This window comes from Vigna angularis, chromosome 11 (genome assembly GCF_016808095.1).
Source record: "Vigna angularis cultivar LongXiaoDou No.4 chromosome 11, ASM1680809v1, whole genome shotgun sequence".
NCBI classification, from domain to species: domain Eukaryota; kingdom Viridiplantae; phylum Streptophyta; class Magnoliopsida; order Fabales; family Fabaceae; genus Vigna; species Vigna angularis.
In genome coordinates this window covers 14,676,089-14,700,178 of record NC_068980.1, presented here as the reverse complement: position 1 = coordinate 14,700,178, position 24,090 = coordinate 14,676,089, and the positions used below count along the sequence as shown (strand labels likewise).

Sequence of the window (24,090 nt, the reverse complement as noted above, 5' to 3'; positions counted from 1 at the left end):
CTTGAAATCACTTTAACCAATCTTCACCAACTCATTTATGCATAATAAACAAAATGTTTACTGGTTTAACCACTCTCACAAGTCCAAATGGACTTCAAAACAACCCCTAAACATCCCTTTTACCCAACCCACTACTTACTAAAAAATCCACCTACGAAAACCCTTAATTTTCACTCCAAAACAAGTAAGATTTGAACTTATTTTATCTTCCTCCATTAACCTTCTAAATGTTGACCATCTAACGATGATAACCAATCATAAACCACTCCAAAACAAATACCTAACTGCAGATTTCAAATTATGATCATTATTCCAAAAATTGACATACCCACTTCATCAATTTAAGCTACAAATTGGACTGTAGTTTTCATACCTTCCCAAACATCATTATTAATACCCTTTTATCTCATAATACATTAAGTTCATCATGCAACAACTCATAATAGCAACCACACCTTCATAATTCTAAAAACACATCATAAGTTTACAAGCATTCAACACTTTTCCCTAAATTTAACCTCATAAATTACCATAGAATCACATACAAAAAATTTACAGATTTCAAACATCTTACTATACCTATGAAAAACAAATTTCCTTCCCTTACCTTAGGGAAAACTAAGATAGTTCAACAATTTCTGGCTTGACGCTCTCACCACGAAGAATTTTAAGAAAACACCTACAATTGACGAAATGATAATTAAGATGAAATCTTAGGACCTATAATTAACCAAGAACCAAAGAAGAAGCTCAATTGAAACATGCGGGCATATTTGGTACGTATCATCATAAACCTATAGACCGAAAAAAAGGGTAGAAACTTACTTGTTATAAATAGAGAATCAATCGATTGAAAGTGGAGAATACTTCGCCGTGATCCTCTAGGAACGTTCTGATCGTCAAACAAAAGATCAGAGAGTAAGAAAATGTAGAGAGAAGGTAGAGAGAGTTTAAAAAACGAGTTCTAAAGAGATGAAGTGTTTTTAAGCAATGAGACGACTGTATGAAATTTTATCTATAGTATCGACTTATTTTTATTTTAAAATAATCGGTCTCATTAGTTTAAAACACTTATCTATTCTAATACTCCATTTTCTAGGTTCTTACAAATTAAATGAAAATATATTTTTAACTTGTTTTGTTAAATAGTCCTTCAAATTTAAAAATATTTTTTTAACACTTTAAATATAAAATTGAATTTTATGTCCCTTGAATTTAAAATTAGTTTTTATGTTCTCCGTGTTAAAAAATATGTGTAATATTTAAAAGTGTTGTTCTAAGTATTCTAATTTTGAAATACTCCATTTTTATTTTCAAATTTTATATTATCAAAGAATTATTAAGGTTACTAACAAGTGTTTAAGTAGAGAAAAATAATGTTAAAATTAAGGCTTTGAAAATATGTTTTTATGTTTTAATTCTTAAAAAAATTTAAAATGAATTTAAGGGTTTGAAACGATGTCAGAACCATTAAAATCCACTCAAGGTTCGTCTTAGTGGATTACATATGTCAAGAAGGGGGTCCGACACTCAGATGGTGGAAGGCAGGTGTGAGCAGCTGAGTGGTCGTTCGTTTTGACGTTGGAAGGAAAACTCTAAGTTTCAGAATTTCACGCCACTCTCTGATGCACCTTTCTTCCCCAGAGTTATGAAGATTTTCATTCTCTCCTCCTTCCCTCTAAAAAGCTCTTACTTCTCTCTAAGAAATTCTCACCTTTTATTCCTCTGATCACCATTCAGGCATCGTTTCTACTCCTCCAGTGTCAAGAGCTTCAGTTTAAGTCGATCGGTTTTGGGTTCTGGACTGGTAAGTTCTTCTCTTCACTTAGTCGTGCTTTTTCTTTTACATGCAAACCAAGTTTTGGTTTCATGTGTTGATCGCTCCTCTAAAATGAGAGGTTCTGATAGTGTTTTGGTTTTACTTGGTTTAGTTTGGAAAATTGTTGAGCGTTGAGGGTAGAAGGACTTGTAGTGGTGAAACTGTACTCTGTCTCTATGAACGTTCGGTCACGCTCAGAGGTAAGAGAAGCTTATATAATTTGATTGTATGTTAATTTATACGTTCGTTTAATGGATGCATGTTTGTTGAGTTGCGGAATGAATACGAAGTATGATTGTTGATATGTTTTGACTACATGATGTATGAATATTTATTATGATATGGATGTTTGATTCTTATGAAAATAGATGTGGAGAAATGAATTGCTATAAAGAATTATAAGTATGAAATTCCCTATGAAAGTGTACGTTCGTCACTTAATGGTCTTTGACCGTTCGGGTTTTTCTAGTGGATTTGGTTGGAATTGGATTCTTTCATTTGGGAAGAATTCTAGTTGAGGACGAGTGTCTTCATTTTGTAATAATTGTACATGAGCGTTCGGCCAAGGGTAGTCGTTCCTTGGTATTCGGTTGTAAACTTAAGTATATTTATATGTAATTATATATTTCGTTCGTTATTGAAAACTATTTAAATGGTATTATATTATATTTATCAAGTCTTTCTTCTATAAGTTTAGTAGTGCTCAGTCTTACACCAAGCGCTCGTAATAAGTAAGTGCTCGGTCTTACACCAGACACTTGTTCTCATTTCCGTAATCTATCTTTATAATAAGGTCGTTCGTCCAAACTAAATAGAGTATGCTTTCTATAGTGCTCGGTCTTTGACTGGCATTCTGATTGTTCTTGATGTTTGACTCATTCAAAAGCTAAGTATATATTGACGTTCGGTTTATTCACTAGATCCAGTTAAGTACCCTTATTTGATGTCCCTCAATCTCTCTCTAAATTGGTTTCAGCCTAGAGTTTTAGTACTCGGCCTAGGCTTGTTGGTGTTCAGTCTAACTCGTGAGTCAGTTCATCCAATTGGCTCACTTAGCATATAAACGTTTGGTTCTAGTCGTTCTCGAGAAATATTATGTTAATCACTCCCTTTCTTAAACTAATGATTCATTCTCTCTCGGTTTTGATCTGCTTGGAACTAGAGACCTTTGGTCTCACTCTAAGCGTTTGGTCTTGTTCAGAGTCGAAGTTAACGTTCGGCATTTGATATCTTCAGAGACGTTTATTCAAATTGATCTCATTGAGGTCTTATTAATGAAAGATGATGAAATATGATATAAACGAAATGAATTGGATTATGAACGAGCGTTCCATGGAGGAATAGCTCATGAATGAATATTGGAATTGGTAAAGTATGAATGTGGGCATGCTAAGCTGGCGATTCATCATGATATTCCATGATTACTCGTTCTCACTTAGAGAAGGGTAAGTCATGCGTGGGAATGGCAGGAGGTCCTAGTCCTTATGGTTAATTTGGACAGATAGGACTAACCTCGGGTGACGGCTGTTGAGGGTATCCCAGTTACTACATTACCCGGGTGCACAAACGTCGTAACTACACAGAGTTCATACAGTTCGGACAGTCAGAGTCTAGTCTTAGGCTTTGCATGTATAAGTGAATGAACTAGCTCGTTTATTTTGAATTGTGTGAAATCTATGTTGATACTTGAATTGAATTACATAAGCTTACCCTATGTTTCCTGTCTTGTACGTTCGTTTGTCTTTCTGTTGCAATGATCATTCATGCGGATGTGAGCAGAAGGAGACGAGCTGTTGGAAGAAGCGCTGGAAGAAGAAAATTTAGTTCATGTAGAAGTTAAAACCGAACAGTAGAACCGTTCAGTCAGTATATTAGTTTAGTTGTAAGATGATCGTTCGATCATCTTTTCTCTTTTCTTTTGTCTGACCTTCTAGTATAGACCTTTCGTAAATCGTTCGGTCGGATTTTGCTTATTTTTTATGGTTTTAACTTTCTTGTCTTTCTGTAAGGCCATTCGGTTACAAGCGTACGTTCTTTATTTTGTAAGACTTATCTGTAGTATTAATCGATGTGATTATTCTATTATATAGTTTTACACTGTATTTTGGGATGTTACAAACGATATTGTTAAAAAAATTAATTTCATTATTTTTGTTACTTGTGTAATATTATTATTAGTTCGCAAATATCAAAACAACATTTTTGAAATTCAGAGACAAAAAAAAAGCCATTTTTAATTTGAAAGAGTAAATATAAAAGTAACCAAATTTTGAGGGAATAGAGAGACATATTTTAGCCTATATAAAATACCTATAAATAAAATAATAATTTAATATTATATTAAAATACCTGTAATATATTATGTTTTAAAAATATTTTTTTATTATTTTTGTCAGTTGATTATACTATGTATATATTTTAAAAGTTGTAAAAAAATTGTTAAAAAAAACTTTTCCTTTTTAAAAAGAGTTATTGGACTTAAAGAGGCCCACAAAATCCCAAAACTAAAACCCTAATATGACCCAACCCACTAATTTATCGAACAGACAACATAGAAAGGAAAAGGGAGAGCAGTGAGATCGATCAAATGCGAACGTCGAAACGCTGAAAATCTGACAAGAGAGAAACAGTGAACCACGGAATTGTTACCCAGGTGCGTTCTGCTTCAATTTCACCAAGAGACAAACAATTCTAATGTCGTTTTTGCTTTTTTAATATTGTCCAACCTTCTAGTGAACTAGGTTCGAAGATGTGGTATCCGAACAGGACCAATGAGTCCAATAATGTTTCAAAAATCTCTACAAACGTAAGTTTCAGTTCTGTTTTTTCTGCTTTCAGGGTGAATTGTTTTATTGGATTAGGCGAACCCGATGGGTGTTAAACGCGATTGATTTTCCATTCTGAGAGACTGTATAGGAATCAGTTGAGAATGAGTTTACTTTCAAGAATAAGGCATCATTTACCCCATGGTTTTTGTAGGCGAACTTTTCAGCCAACAGTAGTGCGGCTTAACTTTAGTAAGATAAATGCTTTTTCAAGAAATTTTGGTCAGCCTGCAAGGAAAGAGGAGGAGGATGTAGACGAAGTGGAAATTGACCAAAGAAGTCTTCCAGCTGATTTTGATCCTTCTACATTTGATCCCGATGATCATCGAGGTCCTCCGTCAGAAAGAGTTTTCAGGCTTGTTGATGAAATTGCATCTCTTACGGTAGCTGAAGCTGCAGAATTGGGTCTTGTTCTGATGAAGAAAATGGGAGTGAAGGAGATGCCTAATGTGGGATTTATGAAAGCAGGAGCGGGGAATTTGGCTGGAATGGCAGCGAAAGCCCCAGCTGAGGCCAAGGAGGAGCAAAAGCCGGAAAAAACTGTGTTTGAATTGAAATTGGAGTCCTACGAAGCGGCTTCCAAAATCAAAATCATCAAGGAGGTCCGGGGCTTTACTGATTTAGGTTTGAAGGAAGCTAAGGATTTGGTGGAGAAAACACCTTCTATTATAAAGAAAGGTGTTTCAAAAGAAGAAGGGGAGAAGATAATGGAAAAACTGAAAGCTCTTGGTGCAAAAGTTGTTATGGAATGATGTATGTTGTTTCATTTTAGCTGTCTGAAATTTAGAAAATTTCATAGTGATGGCCGAGGACCCTGCAAAATTTTGCTGGTGCTGTGTTAATTTTTAGCATGAACTGGAATTTGATTTTATGCAACTTTGCAACATTATTGTTCTGTTCCCTCTTAATGGAATAATTGTTGTATTCCTACGTACGATACTCATTAACATTACTTTTTATAAATAAATTAGTGTTCTCTAGACCTTTTGGTGTGTCAATTGAATTTTGTTGCAGTTACCAGCCACGGACACTTGCAATCTTTGAACTTTTGAACCTTCACATTTGGACCATAAATGAGAATCATCAACCAAGGAAAACCTTATCTGAATTGAGTTTAGATAAACAGTACACAGGTTTGTGTACGTCAGGTTTTCAGTTTGAAGGACTGAAGTAGCTGTAAGTTAATCTCGTTTGATTTTGATTTCAACATTAGTTTTACTATCTGCATGTTCGATTTAAAGTTGCAAAATTGAGCGTTCTAATGTATGAACCATTTATGAAATTTTTGTTGCTATCAATGCTTTTAATAAAAAATGCATGACTTGTCTTGAAGAAGTCACTAAAGGGGGAGTTGCACTAACAAACTCAGTATGCAAATAAACTTTAGCCAAATTCAAGTTCACAAAATTTAATCCTATCATAACCTTAATTAAGTTCATATTGAATATGTGCTTATGATTTGATAAACATTTGAATTTTGGGTGCATTAACCCTAATACTTCTCCCATTTTCTCCGGAACCAAGGTAATGAGTAACTGAATTTTGAGTAGTTTTGGATAAACAGTTTAATTAGACTCTTCTGTTGATAAAAAATTTAAATTTAGGCCACATTTGTAAAACCACTATGGCTAAGTTGCTTTATAGTCGAGGAAGTCAAGTTGTTGAACTGTTTCATAGACTTTTAGGAGCTGTTTTCAAAATTTATCTTTGTGATTTTATTGAAAGAAGTTGAAAATAACTCACATATCATTAGTTCTTCCAAACACTTGTGTAAGTGTTTATCACAATATAATCTCAATTATTTTTGCTATTTTGTTATGATTTTTACAGTAAATGTAAACATTTTTCATGTAATACTTGACGAAGTGAGGGAAAGCACAAGCGGTCTAGAGGAGTGAAGACAAATAATTCTCCTAAATAAAATTGTGATGAAGCAATTGTACTACTATTGTGATCTAAATTGTCTTTGAATAGAAACTCCTCCGAACCAAAATTATTGAAAGAAAAACAATCTAGAGTGTCTCAGATGTGAAACAAAACTATACATTGATTAATATCTTTTTTTTGCATATATTAGTACTAAAAACTGCATGATCTATACTTAATCATTATGCATTGCTCTTGCTTTGTGTTCACTATTCTTTGAATTAACATTTGACATATTCTTCTGCAGTTTGTTGTCTTGGATGAAGCAGATTGAGTTCGGGATTGAAATTTATCTTTCAGTGCTTACCTGAAAATGGACCAAATCAATTCTTTTCTGCAACAACTACATGTAATTTGCAATAGTTGCGTGAACTTTACGAAGAAAATATGTATGTCTACGAGGCATATGAAGGCTTTAAAACAGTTGAATCACTTAAGCAAAAAGGTCATATTCATCTGTAAAACGGTAAAGGATGCACACTTCGTGCATATTCTATGCAAAATGGAAGAATGGGAATTCGGTCTGCTATCGTGTTTATCTCAACGTGCATGTATCTTTCTAGATTGCATGTTTGATTTTTTTTTACCATTTTTTCTGTATTATTGTTTGTTATTAATTTTTCTTCTTGGTCCATAACTATATTTTTTTTATGTTATAGGAAAATGTTCCTTCTTTTAGCTTAGTGTATTAAACAACCCTGCCTGCTAACTGATGAGTCCCGGTTTTGTTGATTGTTTAGAGGTTAAGATTGCTTCCTTGTGTTTTAGATTGTTCTTATTTTCTAGTTTTAGTTCATATTTGGTTTTTCTAGAATAAATTGCCAAAATTCCAAAATTGTTATTTTGAAGTTTTTAGATAGATTTTTTGGTACAATCTGAATTTTTGCAGAATGTTAGTCCGTTTAAAGAATAAAGTTTAGTTTTGAACTTAGTTTTGAAGTAGAAAGTAGACATTTTTTAGAGGTTAAGATTGCTTCCTTGGGTTTTTAGATTGTTCCTATTTCTTAGTTTTAGATCATATTTGGTTTTTCTAGAATAAATTTCCAAAATCCCAAAAATATGTTGTTTCGAAGTTTTTAGATAGAGTTTTTAGTACAATCTGAAATTTTGTAGAATGCTAGTCCTTTTAAAGAATAAAGTTTAGTTTTGAACTTAGTTTTGAAGTAGAAAGTAGACATTTCAGCTTTGATTTTAATTGCATTGTGTATTTCAGCATGGAGCATTTAATTGTAAATAAATTTGTCTTGTTATATCAGTTTTTGGTACAGGTTTTAGCTAGTCCAGATTGCTTTAATTGAACTTATCATAAAAGAGTATCACTTGGTGCAGCCAATGAATGAATGTGTTGTTTATTGTCTTAAAGTCTGAAAAGGCTGGATCAGTCAGCAAAGCATGGCTCGTGTGGACAATTCATTATTAAGGAAACGAAGCTGAATGAAGTGTGAGAGACCTGCACCAGAATTACACCTATGCTGAAATCACAAGTTGCAACATGCAGGAGTAAGCCAAGGCTAGAGCTGCACCTTAGACAACCACTTACTATGCATTTGAGTGAGGATCAAGTTTGACCTGCTATCCAGTGCAGAACTTAAAGAGAGAGAATATGCATGAGGATATGACTTGCAATGGCCTGGACAGAAGATTGAAGCTGTACTGTTGTACTTGCTACCTTTTGAACTTGTAAACATGTTTTGACTGGCCTGGACGGATTGTAAATAAATTTTACCTGTTCTTAGCTGTTCTAAAGATTGCTAATAGACAGTTTCAGGTTTTTCAGTTTTAGAAATAGAGAAGCCTATACAAGGCCCGTTGCTGGACAGATTGAGAGGAAGAGAGTTGATAATACGTGAGGGAGGAGAGTTCAATTTAGGATTTTTCTCTGAAGTTGGAAATGGGTCAGTATCTATGGTGCGTTTCTGATAGATTTCTTTAGTATAGGAATTGATCTCACTCGTACTCAAAACTCACACGCGCAGAAAACTGGAAAACAAACTGTCTATTATTCTCATAATCAAAGAATATGAATGTACAACACCCAACTTCCAAGGGAACACTTTCCCTCTACAAGAACAATCTCTTGTCTGTACAAAGAATATTCAAAAGCTCCCTTTACAATGGCCCTCAACCTTCTTATAAAGGTCTCCCCCATCCTAACTAACTGTTAATAGTTACACCACTCCCTAACCGCCTAACCATTTCATTAATTTCTCTTTCTCCTCTCATAAACCCGTAACACCCTATCAGTTTCACATTCTAGCTCGAGCTTGTAATGTTTGTTCTGATTTTCTCTTAATTCTGCGTTTGATTACTATTTTACACTCTTTTTTTCAGACGATTATCAACCTTTAACTATTAGACACATTTTGCACCAAATTTCAGAGAATTCAAAAAGTAGTTCAATATGTTTTTACGTTAATACTGTTATTTTTGGTTTAACATTGCAAATTTCCTTTTCTCCATTGTTTTTGGTGATATAATTCGTTGTCTTGCTTTGTTGTAGCATTAGAAACCTGCATGAATATAATCTGATAATTTGATTCCAGTTTCCCTTGTTAATTCAGGTCATGTCCATTTCTAGACGTTAGGTTTTCTAGTTTTTCTAGATTTAGGGGATTTTGCTATATTTTGATTCTTTTGTTCAATTCTTTGTTCTGAATGTAATTAGTAGTATTTTAAACTTGTTTGCATGCTCATTCCATCATATAATCTATTGCATTATAGCTTCACGCATTATCTGCATAGCATTCATATAGTGCAAAAACAGTTGCTTAGTTTTTGTCCAATTTTGTTTTCAAGTGCAGATTTGATCATTTTCAGTAGTTTAGTAGTTTTTAATTCATCTCATTAATAGTTATAGTAATTCGAACATGTTCCATTCCAACATTCACATGTGCATAGTTCATAGTTTGCCTTTCATTGAGACATTTTAATAAGCATCTTTCAACACATGCATCTTCACTTAAGAATTTCATCAAACACTTGCATTATTCACTGATTTAGATCATTCCATTGCATTAGTTTCATGCATTGACATCTCGATTATACTTTTTCATATCATTTACACATAGTTATATAAAAATTCCTCCAACAATAGCATTTTATATTTGGCTTGAGTCACAAATAACTATTTAGAGTTGGATTTCCTTGAATTGATACCTTGGTTCATTCTTATATTATATATTAAGGAGAAAATTAGGATTTTGTTTAATCTCTATGCGGCTTGGGGTGTAAAACTAATTTATTTGTTGTTACTCCGTTTGCAATAGCTAGTTTCTGTAATATTACTGGATCAATATTTCACTACTTAAAGCACCAAAAGAACCATATAAACTAGCCTAAGACAGCAAAAGAAAACTCAAATCAGTATCAGAACTGCAAACAGAATGAGAAATTTTCGTAGATAACTTCAAACAGAACTGCAAATGAAGGGATTAAACAGGTAAGCACTATTTTGTAGGGGTCATATTAACATGGAGATAACTTCTTATCCACTTCCTAGGTAAATATTTCAAGTGCAAAGGTTTAACCTTAAGATAACTTCTTCATCCCTTTTTGTAGTAATTGTCTCTTTCATTTTAAAGTCTAATAGCATCTTCTACCATAGAGGAAAATTTGAAAAATAATTGAGGGTTGTCACCATATGGAATTTGAAAAGGAGACATTTTTTGTAAACTCTGATATAAGGTATTAGACTCTGCACAAGATAGCCATCTTTTCGGATTCTCCCATAAAACACATCACAAATATGTTTCTAAGTACTTGTTGACTATTACTGTACTTTCTTTTTTGTGTCTCTCTATCAGAACAATTCTACCCCAAAGTGACAAGTAAGGAAGATGCAGTCTCTATCAATGATGATGGTTGTTGCAAATCCATGTAGTTTCACAAATTCTTTTGTTAGATATGTTAGCCACATTCTTGTCTAAGAAAATAATACTGTTACTGGTGAAAATTTGTGTGTACTTGAAGAACCTATCTATTGTTAATAATTTTAATATCTCCATAGTTTTCAGGAAAAATAATAATATTTAGTTTACACTTGTTCATCGTTTTTCTTGTCATCCTCTAAATCAAACCCACTATCAAATTTTACAGTTTCCCTTCGGTTCAATAGTGTTAAATAGGAAGAAAATATTTACAAAACAGAATAAATAGAACCAATGTTCTATAGAAGAGGAATTAAAATTGCAAATGATGGGCATAAACCATCTCTCCTATATTATAGTATATAAAACATTACCAATAATTTTTCTCTTGACAAAGTTGAACTAAATATGATCTTTCAAAACCATTGATAAAATGTTACACGTGTATATGGTTTAAATAAATATAGAGTACAATAATTGTCTACAAAAAGGCTTTAAAGCTAACTTAATCATAATTAAATGAAGCGAAAACTTCAAAAAGATTATATATGTTTGGTACTAATATTTGATAATCGGATTGTAAATAATTTATTATCTTAACTAGAAACATAGGTATGATGATATAACACATTATGCATGTTATCATGTGATTACTTAAAATGATTAATAAAACTAAATGGAATGTGTAAAAAATGAATTGAAAGAAATATTAGTTAAATAACAGAATAAAATTGCTGAAGGGAGTAAGTGTATGTATAAAAATTCATTTTTTAAAGGTTGTAACGATTAGTTATTCTAAAAAATTTTCTTTCAATGTGAAATTGATGTAATGTTTGAATTGAATTATGTGACTATATTGAGAAAAAAATTGTTCACTTGATTTCTTGTTAAATGTCTAGTTTTTAAACTTAGATTGGTTTTGTTTTCTTTTAGGTTGGCCAAAAGTAGAAAAGAGGCTATAGGGTTTGATTCCTTAGGAGATGTTGGTGTGGAAAATGGTGTGCAAAGGGTCAAGGATGCGGTGTTGTAGAAAAGTTGACAAAATCACGAATAAAATTTTCTGAGATGTGTAGATCATTGTCCTTAAGGACTTATCCATGATGTATTGCGCAAGCCCCCTAGGATACAATAGGAACTACCCAGAAATTTCTGAAGATCTCAGAACTAGTAAGGATCTCTAAAAAGAGTAGAAAATAAATCCAAAATATTTTAGGAAAGATGAAGAGAGAAAGAATGAAACTAAGTGAAAAAGAGAATGAGAGAAGAGTGGTTTTGATGTGTACTTTGGAGTCAATGAAGTGCTCTATTTATAGAGCATGAAGCAACCCCCTAGGATCGAAAATTGCGAAAGAATCCCACACAGAAAGTTGATCAAAATGGCTTTAACAAAGAAAGTGAATGTTGGAGAAAAAGTGCCTTGGCTTGCGGAAGAAGCAATTTTGAACGAAACGTCACTGACCATGCGATTTTGACCATGTATACAACAACTTAATAATACTTTCTCTGACAGACTTTTGTAATTTAACTTTTAGGTTTACAAAAATCCCCTACAGATTACAAAAGTAGGAAACGATGTAATGCATCAAAAAGTGGTATAGCAAGCTATATGAACCAGTCCTAGATCAATAAACTTAACATAGTGTAGTTGGTATAGCAAGTTATATGAACCAAAGACACTAGAGTGTGTTAGAGGTTTATTAATCACAATACACTCCTACAATCCTTGTTGTTACCACTGTGATGTGCTTATTAGGCCATGTGTGGGTCCGGTATTCATGAGTTCTCTAGAGATCTTGCTAAGATCTCATGCAAGCGGCCTCACTTGACACTCATATAGGTGATTTCATCAAGTGTATGCTACAAATCATACACCACCCATAAAGGATATGAAGATCATTAAAAACTTTGTTTAATTACAAAGTTTAACCTTTCAATAATGCAGTCTCCAGCACTTTCACATACACCATAGGAATGGACATATTTGATTTAAAATCAAATTAGTGCTGTTAGAACTAACAAGTAACTTGTTTTTACCTATATGAACCTTATTCATGGGATCTTCAATCACAAAGGTTGGGTTACCATCACTTATTTATTTTCCAGTGGCTTAAGTCTCATTCCCCTCGATGTTTCAGAGATCATATTTCTTCCCAAGGGTTTTGTCAGAGGATTTGCTAGATTTCGTTCTGACTTCACGTAATCAATGAAAATAGTTCTACTCTTTAACAGCTACTTCACCAAATTATGTCTCAAATGTATATGTCTATTCTTTCCATTGTAATTCTTGTTTTTAGCTATAGCTATTGCCAATTGGCAATCACAGTGTATTGACACTGATGTGGTTGGTTTCATTCCTAATGGAATGTTTGTTAAGAATTTTTTCAACCACTCAACCTCACTACTAGTCATCTCAAGAGCGACAAACTCAGATTCCATTGTTTATCTTGCAATAATTGTTTGTCTGGCTAATCTCCATGTAATCGCACCACCCCCAAGTGTGAACACATAACCACTAGTGGATTTTGTCTCATCTGAATTAGAGATCTAGTTAGAATTATTGTACCCTTCTAGTATAGCGGGCGGGAAATGCACTATATTCAATGGCATAATCCATTAGACCTCTTAAGTATCTCATAAGCTTGGAAAGTTCATCCCAATGTTCTTGATTTAGACATTGAGTGTACCTACTCAATCTACCTACTATATAAGCACTATCATGTCTAGAAAAGCTCATTAAGTGTGTAAACTCCCAATTATCTGGGTATATTAAAGTTGAGATATAGATTCTCGTCTATATTTCATTAATTTAGAGTTAGCATCATAAGGGATACTCACGGGTTTGAAATCATAAAACCCAAACTTCTTAACAAGTTTCTCAATGTATTGTTCTTATGATAGTAATATACTATATCCCTTCCTTATGATTCTAACACCTAAAATTACATTGGCTTCACCAATGTCTTTCATTTCAAAGTTCGATCCTAGAAACAATTTAGTTATAACGACAATTTCATTGCATGTACCAAAAATTAACTTGTCATCCACATACAAACAATGACACAATCACCATTTTCAAATTTAGAGTAGACACATTTATCAACATCATTAGGTGAAAAATCATCACATATCAATACATTATCAAGTTTTTCATGTCATTGTTTTGGTGCTTATTTCAACCCATACAAAGATTTTAAAAGTTTACATACTTTATTCTCTTCACCAGGTACAACACACCCTTCAAGTTGAGTCATATAAATTTCCTCCTCCAAATCATCATTCAAAAAGGAAGTTTTAACATCCATTCTGTGTATCACTAGCTTATGGATGGCTACTAAGGCTAACAATACTCGAATAGAGGAAATCCAAGTCACAGGGGAAAAAGTGTCATAAAAATCTATGTTGGGTTTTTGACTAAAACCTTTTGCTACTAGTCTTGCCTTATACTTCTCTATTCATCCATCAAGATGATACTTTTTCTTAAAGATCCACTTACAACCAATGGGTTTTACTCTTTAGGCAAATCTACTAAGGTTCAAGTATTATTTTACTAAATTTATTCAATTTCAGTTTTAATGGCTTTATCACACCGTTTTGCATCAAAAGCACTAATAGCTTCTATAAAGCTACTTGGATCATTATTGTCGAAATCGGGATCCCAACGGGATGACAAACCGAAAATAAACGGGTTTAAGAAAAAAAGGTTTTGGGAGTCGCCACCATAATTTATTTGGAAAATTATGGAAAATCATGAAATAAGACATGGTCTACGAAGAATGAATTTTGGGTTCGGGAATCGGTTACGCATAGGGAAGGTATTTGCATCCTATTGTACCTACCTAAAAACAGTACCTTTAATTAGCCGTACAAAGTTGATATGGTTTTTCTAAATATTTAATTTTCCCCAAAATAATATTATAAATAAACAAAAATATTTTTTTATGGGCTAACAATAATTGACATTGCCCCTACGTATTCTCATTCAGAATGAGAAATCAGGGTTACATAGTTGTTTTAAAAAAATGTGTTTAACAATGTTGATATTTTGGTTTTAAAGATTTTGTAATTTTTTGGTATTTTAGAAATGGTGGAAAAAAAGGAAAGAAACAAGTAATAGGCCGACTCGGACGATCACATGAGTACTTATACTTTTTAAATAATATTTAATTATTTAAAAAAAGAATTAAGCACTAAGACGATGTAGACGATCACACGAGTGCTCATACATTTATAAATGTGAAAATAGTTTTATCTTTTATTTTATGATTTATTATATTTTGAAATGAGAAAGTATGTAATAAGAAAATATTCTTTATTTTTTTGAATTATTTATTTAATTTTTTTTAAGAAAAAATAAAATGGATATCATGCGATGCGATTGATATAACCAATTCCAAAAGAAGCAAGGGAAGACCTTCTTTTAATGATTTAAAACAAGCTATTTGTGAGTAGTAAAAATAATGCCTTTTGAAGAAAATGCCAAAGCTATAAAAAGAAAAGCGCATATAATATAATACCCAAATCAAAAAAAAAAGAAAAAAGTGGAGGGGACATATTTTCTCAGCTTTTGGTACTCCAACTATTTCTTCCTTAGTAATTGTTGGCATTGTCTTTTATGTGAGAACTTATTCCCCTCTATACTTTCATCCCCCTCTTTCTATATTTTTATGTCTCTATTATTTCTATGTGTTTATCTATATCTTTTTCGTTCCCTTTTTCTATGATAGAATGCCTATTTATATACACATATTGCAATATTATGGTAATCTTGCTTTAATTGTGAATTAATTGACAATGAACAAAATAGGAAAAGAAATGGTCTTGGTTGCAATATAAATCAAATCAGATAATATCTAAGACATTGATTATAATTATTGTCAGAAACTTTATCAATTTTTAGGATCACATCTTTCTTTTTTAAAAAAAATTGACACAACAAATTATAATATAATACCAAGATATTATTTTTAATTATCATTAAGAATATTGCTTATAATTATTGGCATAATATTGATTCAAATTATTACCATATTAAAAACATACCTTTATCTAAAAACCAATATTTCAAAAATATTTTCCAGTTATGTGTCTTGTAAGGGGTATGAAAAGCAAAGAGGGGTGAAGATATGTATAAAACTCTTTGGCTAAATTAAAGTTTGAAAATTATATATATATATATATATATATATATATATATATATATATATATATATATATATATATATATATATATATATATATATATATATATATATATATATATATATATATATATATTATTTTTGTTTCTTCCTTTTATAACTCACCATTGATTATTATTTTTTTCTTCTTTTATTTTTTATTTTTTATTTACTTACCTGGACGAAATTGGGTGTTGACAATTATCAACAAGATAAGTATAAAAATCATTACCAAATGAAGTTTCCTTCCTATGTCTTTTACTTCTTCTTAAATCCTCACACAAGGCATAAATATTATTATTATCTACAAGTTGAGACATCTCACTAATCATTAAAGGAAAACCATGTTCAAAAAACATTTTTTGTCTTCATTATAGAATTACTTTCAAGTATAGAATTACTTTCAAGTATATCACTTTTAAGAACTAGAAACCTATACGCAACACTATGTTCAGCATAGCCTAAGAACATGCAATCAAAGGTTTTAGAGCCTATTTTCCTTTTCTTAGGATCGGGTAACATCACTTTAGCTAGGCACCCCCACACTCTTATATATTTAAGGTTAGGTTGATAATCTCTCCACAACTCAAAAGGAGTTTTACCAGTTTTCTTATGAGGTATTATATTTTGTAAAAAACATGCAGTAAAGCAAGGTTTTGTTGGTTAAAACAACTGGTATCATAGAGTCGCGCAGCGGAATAAAATAGCGGAAAGTATGTTACGGTCAAAAGTCAAGTTAAAAAGTCGGTTTCAAAAATTGATTTTCTTAGTGAACTTTTTATCGAACAATTCATATGCTAAAAGTTTAAAGAGTGTAGAGTTCAAGAAAATCAACACAAAAAATTTATTCTGGTTCGAATCAAAAGATTATACGTCTAGTCGTTAATCACTATGAATAGTGATTAACCTTTTTCACTAAAATAATGTTTGTATAGATTACAAGATATGAAGTAAACATTAAGAAACGAGAACACCTTTCGTTCGACAAACGAACGGAAGAACCTTCCTTCGACAAACGAACCGGAAGAGACAACTCAGCCAACTTGAAGAGAACCGCTCTGACCTTTGACACACAAAGTGCAAGCTTCTCCTTTTCACAAGACTTGGCAAGAGCACACTATCACTTTGAGAACTTCCTCAGACAAACTATATTCTCAAAATGGCATAGATTCTCTTTTCACTCACAGAGAGCTTCTCTTAGGCACATAACTCTAATACTCTCAAAATGAAATTTTTTTTTCTAAGAGCTGTGGAAAACACTATTTATAACCCAAGGTTCAGAAAATGAAAAGACAACTCCCAACTGCCAAATATAATCTATTATCATAAGTGATAATCGATTATTTGTGTCCGTTATGGGGTTTTCAAAAAGTGATAATCGATTATCCTGAGTGATAATCGATTATTTGCGCGACTTGGGCAATACTGACTCAGACTGAAATAATTGATTATTCTAAGCAATAATTGATTATTTACGCGACCAACTCTTTTCCAAACAGGCTCGTAATAATCGATTATTATACCAAATAATCGATTATCTACGCAAAGACTCTCTAAACAGGAAAACTTCTAAAAGTTCTTACATCAACAAAGTAATTCCTGTACAATTAGTTCTACAAAATGCTTTTAAATAAATACAACAAAAGTCTTCACATTCTTCATCTTGTAGCATCATCAAAACCATAATATCTTCAAGACACCAATTCTCCTCATTGGTAACAGGTTTCTCCCCAAAGGTTACAAGTGTAGCAGAATGATACGATGTCGTTGAAGCTATCAAATTAATACTACTTTTCAAGGCAACTTCAGTATTGTCAAGTAGTATTTAAGAAAATAGATAGGGCTAAAGTAACCCTGAGTCGTCTCCCAATGAATACGGAATTGCCTTTTAATATTTGAATCTTATAAATGCAATGCAATGTTCAAGAATGAAAATGATGTTTGGAGAATGTTTAATAAGAAACTTAAAAACGATTATAATAAAATAGGCTAATTCCACTGCTTTTCCAAGATAGATTCATCATCGATTATTCACAAATCATTGTTAAAGTACATTCTTAATTAATTTGAGGGCGATCATGCAATTAACCAAAGTAAATTCTCAATCAAATGCAAAACCTTTCTAGATTATTCACAATAAATTCAACCAAAGTACATTCTCAATCAAATTCTATTGTGTTTAATCATGTCTAATCTTAAATCTCTTAACCAAGTTAAAAGTTAATCAATCAAAGTAAATTCTCAATTGATTATAGTTGAAATTATTACTACCAATCAAAGTACATTCTCAATTGATAGTAAAAACCATTTAATCATATGAAAGTACCTAAATTAAATCAAAGTAGATTCTCAATTAAATCTAGAAACCCTATAACTCATATAATCAATATGCATGTAGATTCAAACACATTATGATGCACAAATCTTTGTTTTTAATTTGATATAGAGATGAAAGACATAGAGAGAGAACAACTTAAATCAATAATCAAAATAAACAATTGCATTCACTCAATCTAACCTCAGAATCCATAATGGAATTGTAGCAGAATAGCCCTAGATGCTTAGCTCTCCATGAATGGAGTTGAATACATGATGAAATAAGAGAGAGAAGTGATGAATGAATGAATGAATGAATGAATGAAGTGAAGTCTCATTTTTGCCTCCCCTGGGTCTCTTTATATAGGGCTTGATTGGGCTTGGACTCTGAATATTCAGTTGACATAATCTTTTATCTTATATCTTCCAAATAACTAAAAGATTTAGATAATTATAACATTATTTGGAAGATATTTTCTGTTGATATTCCCAAATTAAATTAATTCAACAACTGAATTTTATCTTTTAGCTTTTCTGACTTTCCAAAATTGCATAAATGCCCTGAAATTTCCTCTATCTACACTTTAGCCCCTTCAGAATTCTCCAAAATTGTACCAAAACCCCTTAGTTGATCAGAATCAATCTGTTTAACCAGTTTTTCACAGCCAATGGGGGCTCTCCACGTGTCATTCCCCCTTTCTCCCAAATTAGGGTTCAGATTTGGGGAAAGGGCTTACCCCTACGTCGCGCTGCTCTTCACTATTTCGGCGCGATGCATGGTGAAGACGCGAGTGAAGGAAGAACGTCGGCGCTGATGGAGGATTGCTTTGTGCGCGATTTGGTGAAGTCTAACTAGTTAGTGGTAAGAGGGTATGGGTAGGAAAATTTAGGGGTATAGGAGAAAAGGCTTAGTGTTTGGGCTTACTTGTTGGGTCTGTTTCAGAAATAGGAGTGTATGTAGGGAAATTTAGGAGGTGCAATGGTAAAGTCTGTCTATTTGACCCATTTGTATATTATTTTCCAAACAAAATCTGATTTTGGGCCTTGAATTGCCATTTGGACCAATAAAACTTATATTTCAGATGCAAAAATAAATGTAAGAATATTCAAGAATAATTTATGCGCTAAAATTCACCTTTTACGTCTCTTTTAATTCCCAAACCCAACAATTCCAAGCATCACAAATTCAATTAAAATCAACCATTTAAGCAAAATTATCCCGTCAAAAATTTGAATTTTAAAGCATAAAAGTGGGCATAAATATGCACTCATCACAGAACTAATAAGCATAACATTCATCATCTCCTTAAGAGTTCTATTATTTCTCTCAGCTACTTCAATATACTCAGGTGAATATGGTGAGGTTACTTCATGGATGATACATCCTTTAACACAAAAGTCATTAAACAATACATATTCACTACCTCTATCTGATATAATCCTCTTAATTTTCTTATTTAGTTGATTTTCTTATTCACCATCCTTGATCACAATATCTCTTCCCTACAAAAGCATTATTTTTTGTCATTACAATCTTGTCATACTTGAATGAAACTTTAACCCCCACTTTTCCAATAGTGCTACAGAGATTAAACTAACTCTAATTGATGGCACATGTAGCACATCACTCAAGGCCAGAGTCTTTTCGGAAGTGAGCTTGATAAGAACTTTCCTTTTTCCCAAAACATGAGTGGTCTTGGAATCACTGAGGTAGACGTGTTCTTCTCCATCCCCTACACTGGTGTGAGAGGTAAAGACGTTTTTGTTTGCACAGATATGTTTGGTAGTACTAGAGTCTACCACCCACTTATTCACATTGGTCATCAGATTTATTTGACAAACAACCGCAACAATAATGTCATCTCCTTCGGCTATATTTGCCCTAGGAGGACTGTCGTTTTTTGCTTTGCACCTGCATTGTGATGCATGATGACTCGGCTTCCCACATATGAAGCAATTTCCTTTCTTCTTAAAGGTGGGGTTAGATGCGTTGGGACGAAATTTTTGAAAATTATTTTTCCTATTGTGATCAAATTGATGTTCGTACCTTTTTGGAAAGGTTTGTCTTCCACCACGTTTGCTTTTACAGACAAAGCTTTGACCCTTGTTTTGGCACATTCTTTCCTGTTGGTATCTTCAATAGTTATGTAAGTGATGGGCATTGAAAGTGACATTTGTTTGTGTCTGTGTTTCAATTGTTGCTTGTAGTTAGTCTAGGAAGGCGGTAATTTCTCGATCAAAAACTCTTAAACAAATTCATTCAATAGAAGAACGTTCACCGCTTTGATATCTTCGAGCAACTTGTGGTACTCATTGATTTGCGACTTTATGTCATTGTCTTTAACAATTTCCCAATGATAGTAATTCCCAATAGTCTAACGACATATTTAACAGTGTATTTGAGAATCAACGAATCTCAAATGTCTTTCTCCTCCTTATAGGAATAGTACACATCGAACAAATCGTTAGAGAGTGCACTAAGTAAAGTATGTTGGCATACCTTGTTTGCATGAACTCAATCTTCAACTTGTTTTGGATTTAGAGGGAGACTGGAGTCGGGTTTTGGAGATGAAAGAGCAAAGGTGAATCCGTACATGTATAAAAGGGTTGACACACGTTCTTGCCAACACTGGAAATTATAACCAAAGAAGACTTTGATTTTTGATAATCCGAGAAAGGTTTTGCGAAGAGCGTATGAGTTCCAGAAACAATATTATGATTCTCCAGGATTGAGTTGTTGATGTCAGTCATAAGTCTTTAAGATTGTTGTAGAAAAGCTAACAAAATCACGAACAAAACTCTCAAGGCGTGTAGATCACTTTCCTTAAGGACTTATCCGTAGTGTATTGTGCAAGCTCCCCAAGATACAATAGGAACTTCCCAGAAATTTCTAAAGATCTCAAAGCTAGCAAGGATCTCTAAAAAGAGTAGAAAATAAACCCATAATATTTTAGTGAAGATAAAGAGAGAAAGAATGAAACTAAGAGAAAAAAAGAATGAGAAAATAGTGGTTTTAATGTGTATTTTGGATTGAATGAAGTGTTCTATTTATAAAGCATGAAGCAACCCCTTAGGATCGAAACTTGCGGAAGAATCTTGCAGAGAAAGTTGCTCAAAACGGCTTTAACAAAGAAAGTGAACGTTGGAGCAAAAAGTGCCTTGGCTTGCAGAAGAAGCAGATTTGAACGAAACGTCACTAACACTGCGATTTTGTCCATGTACAAAGCAACTTCATAATGTCCTTGCGGTTTTCTCCATGTACAAAGCAACTTCATAACACTTTCTCTGACAGGCTTTTGTAATTTAACTTTTAGGTTTACAACATGTGGAATCTATTGATGGAAATGGAAGAAGACTCACAACCTTAGGAGGCAATATAGTGGTGGTGAGGTGTTTTATGACTCACAAAGAGGTTAGGTCAACTCTAAGAGGAAGGTGACTATAAGGACCTCATGGGATACTCTCGTCTTGATCTAAGATGAGTATTATGATAAAAAAATTGGTAGCATAACATTACTCAACAACAAAGATGATTACATGAGAGGAGACACCTTTATTTATAAGTTAAGGGTGTCTCCTAAAAACCAAAACTTTGCATGTCTTTCCTTCCAAGCATTTTTTTTTTTGCCGAGAAAGTGACCCTCTAAAGACTGGACAAGTATCCACAAATCATATCCAATGAGAGAAGGACATGTGGTTAAGGAGAATCTTCTCCTTTCCTATAGTGTCATATGGTCACTACTAAAGCAAAATCTTCTCCAATGAAAGTATGACAAATGGCATATACATTCCACATGGTTTGGATGGCTTAAGCAAGGAAAAATTCTACACTAATTAAGCCTTAATACAAGTCTTAAAGAAACCTATACTACTTGGCTGAAATACATGGCCTAATTATTCTTCAACCTCCATAATGACCCAAGTAAAGAAGAACTTGGCTTCACCTTCAAATGATGACTCTTCTTGTAAAAGTTTGGTCATGCTTCTTGTGATAGAACCCTTAGATAGGAGTTTACCATCAGTTTGGTGTTGTGACAAGTGTCAAATATTGATATATTTTGATCCTATTTTTGTCATGAGCACTTACTATTTATGATATCTTTTAAGTACTTTTCTTTTCAAATTTATTTTAATTACTTTTATTATGATTGTTCAAATTTTTCAATAGAAAAATAATTATTTCTGCTCAAACAAAGTTGGATCGCTTAAGCGATAGAAATTAGGTAATTCATTAATCACATAAAGACTTTTAATCAAGCAAATTATTTATTTACTTGAGTGAATGTCATTCGCTTAAGCATGAGTGTCAATTGCTCAAGTAACATAACCTAATGTTTCTTAAGTAATCTAAAAAGAGACTAAGAGAGTAAGCATATAATATATACATTTTATTTAACAATTATTAATTATATAAGGTACTATCTCGTCATAACTACTTTTTGTTTAACCTAGAGACACCTTTTAAGTTAATTGTGAAAGAAAATCTCAATTCCAATTATTATAATTATAAATATAGAACACACAAAAACACAACTTTCTATCTTAAGATAATATTCGAAAATCTTAGGATCATTTTACACTTTTTATTCTTTAAATCTATAGTCATGAATAATTAAACACATCGTTGTTAAAGTTTGATGTAATTGTTTGGTTCGTGTAATGTATCTTTTACTTTTCAACAAAATTGGTCAATAGTTAATTGTTTTTACTTTTTTTTTCTTAAAAAACTATCAAAACGAATTTTTTAGTTTTTGATCTAGAGTTGGTTGGTTAATAAATTGACGAAATAATTAAGATCTTGCTTAAGTAATAAAGTATTTTCCAATTGAAAAAAATAATTTAAAATTAAATCTATTAATCGTTAAATTAAGTGTGTAACTAGAATTGTTAGATTGAAAAAGAAGGAATTGTATGTGAAAGGTTAATGAGATTTTAATGTAGCCACTATTAGAATTCACGGGAGACAAGACTAAAATTATGAGGACAGGGTAGCAGTTATAGTAGAAGAGGATGTGTAACTTTTCTTCTTTGTTTCTTTCACAAATTCAATTTTGTCTACTAGTGTTGTGCCACACTTCCACGTTCAATCATAGCTTTACACAAAAACGTGTTCCAAACAAAATGAACAAACTTATGAAAATGATTTATGCCTCAGTACCATCCATCTTAATTGGTCCCTCCTATTCCTCCTTTTCAATCAACACCTTTTACTTTTCTTCACCCATTCCTTACATCACTCCTACATACATTTCTTTTACACTCCCAACTTTTTCTACTCTCCCCTGCAATTTAATAAATGAACATGACACAACTCCATTAAAAAAAAATCACAAATAAATAAGAACTAATATTTTTAATATAATTTAATTTCACAAAAATTATTAGTAAAATGATTAAACTTCTTTTATTTCTGATCTGTTATAATTTATATGGTATCTTCAATTTAGTTTTTTCATATATATATATATATATATATATATATATATATATATATATATATATATATATATATATATATATATATATATATATATAAATTAAATATTAATAAATTATCAGATAATTATAGTATGATAATCCTCCAAACATTAAATTTCATTAAAATAAAATTTAAATAACTCTAATACTATTAAATTTTAAAAGTTTTTTTATTTATTTTAATCTATATAATATTTTAATTGTTTTTTCATATTAAAATATATGTATGAAATTAAATATTAATAAATTATTCAATATTTAATTATATAAGTTTAATAAATATCAAATTTCATTGTAGACTTTTGAATAACTCTAATATTATTTAGTGTTAAATTTAAAAAATATGTTAATTTCATAAAAATGATATATTTATATTCAACATGACATCTTCTAGATAAATAAAATGACCAAATTTCAATGCAACCAATAAAATCTCACACCAAAAAGCTCAACATTGTTTTCACCTAAATTATAAAAGAGAAAATCTTGCATTCTAAATAATTATTTTGTTATAGAGAATATCAGTTGAAGAGAGAGTTCTAGAAGACAGTGAGAATATATGGATTGTGGAGTTGGGTTTAGAAGACTCACCTGACATACACTGTTCCCATTTTTTTAATAACAGCCGCCCAAACCCTAACAACCTCTTATGTAAACGATTCACTATCCCACACCACGTGCCA

General features: G+C 32.0%; 1 protein-coding gene across 3 annotated transcripts; it reads left to right on the top strand.

Annotated features, from left to right (window-relative positions):
* The first annotated feature begins 4,328 nt into the window (after window positions 1–4,328).
* On the top strand, window positions 4,329–5,624 carry LOC108332390 (uncharacterized). Of its 3 annotated transcripts, none has more exons than XM_052870744.1 (3): window positions 4,353–4,472; window positions 4,561–4,625; window positions 4,799–5,624. In XM_052870744.1, the coding sequence occupies exons 2-3, from the start codon at window positions 4,591–4,593 to the stop codon at window positions 5,394–5,396; spliced, it is 633 nt and encodes a 210-aa protein (XP_052726704.1). In that variant the 5' UTR covers window positions 4,353–4,472; window positions 4,561–4,590; the 3' UTR covers window positions 5,397–5,624. The 3 variants fall into 3 exon arrangements, with proteins under 3 accessions (XP_017423127.1, XP_052726704.1, XP_017423128.1); XM_017567639.2 differs by having other exon boundaries at window positions 4,553–4,625; XM_017567638.2 differs by lacking the exon at window positions 4,561–4,625 and having other exon boundaries at window positions 4,329–4,472; window positions 4,658–5,624.
* The last annotated feature ends 18,466 nt before the right edge of the window (window positions 5,625–24,090 follow it).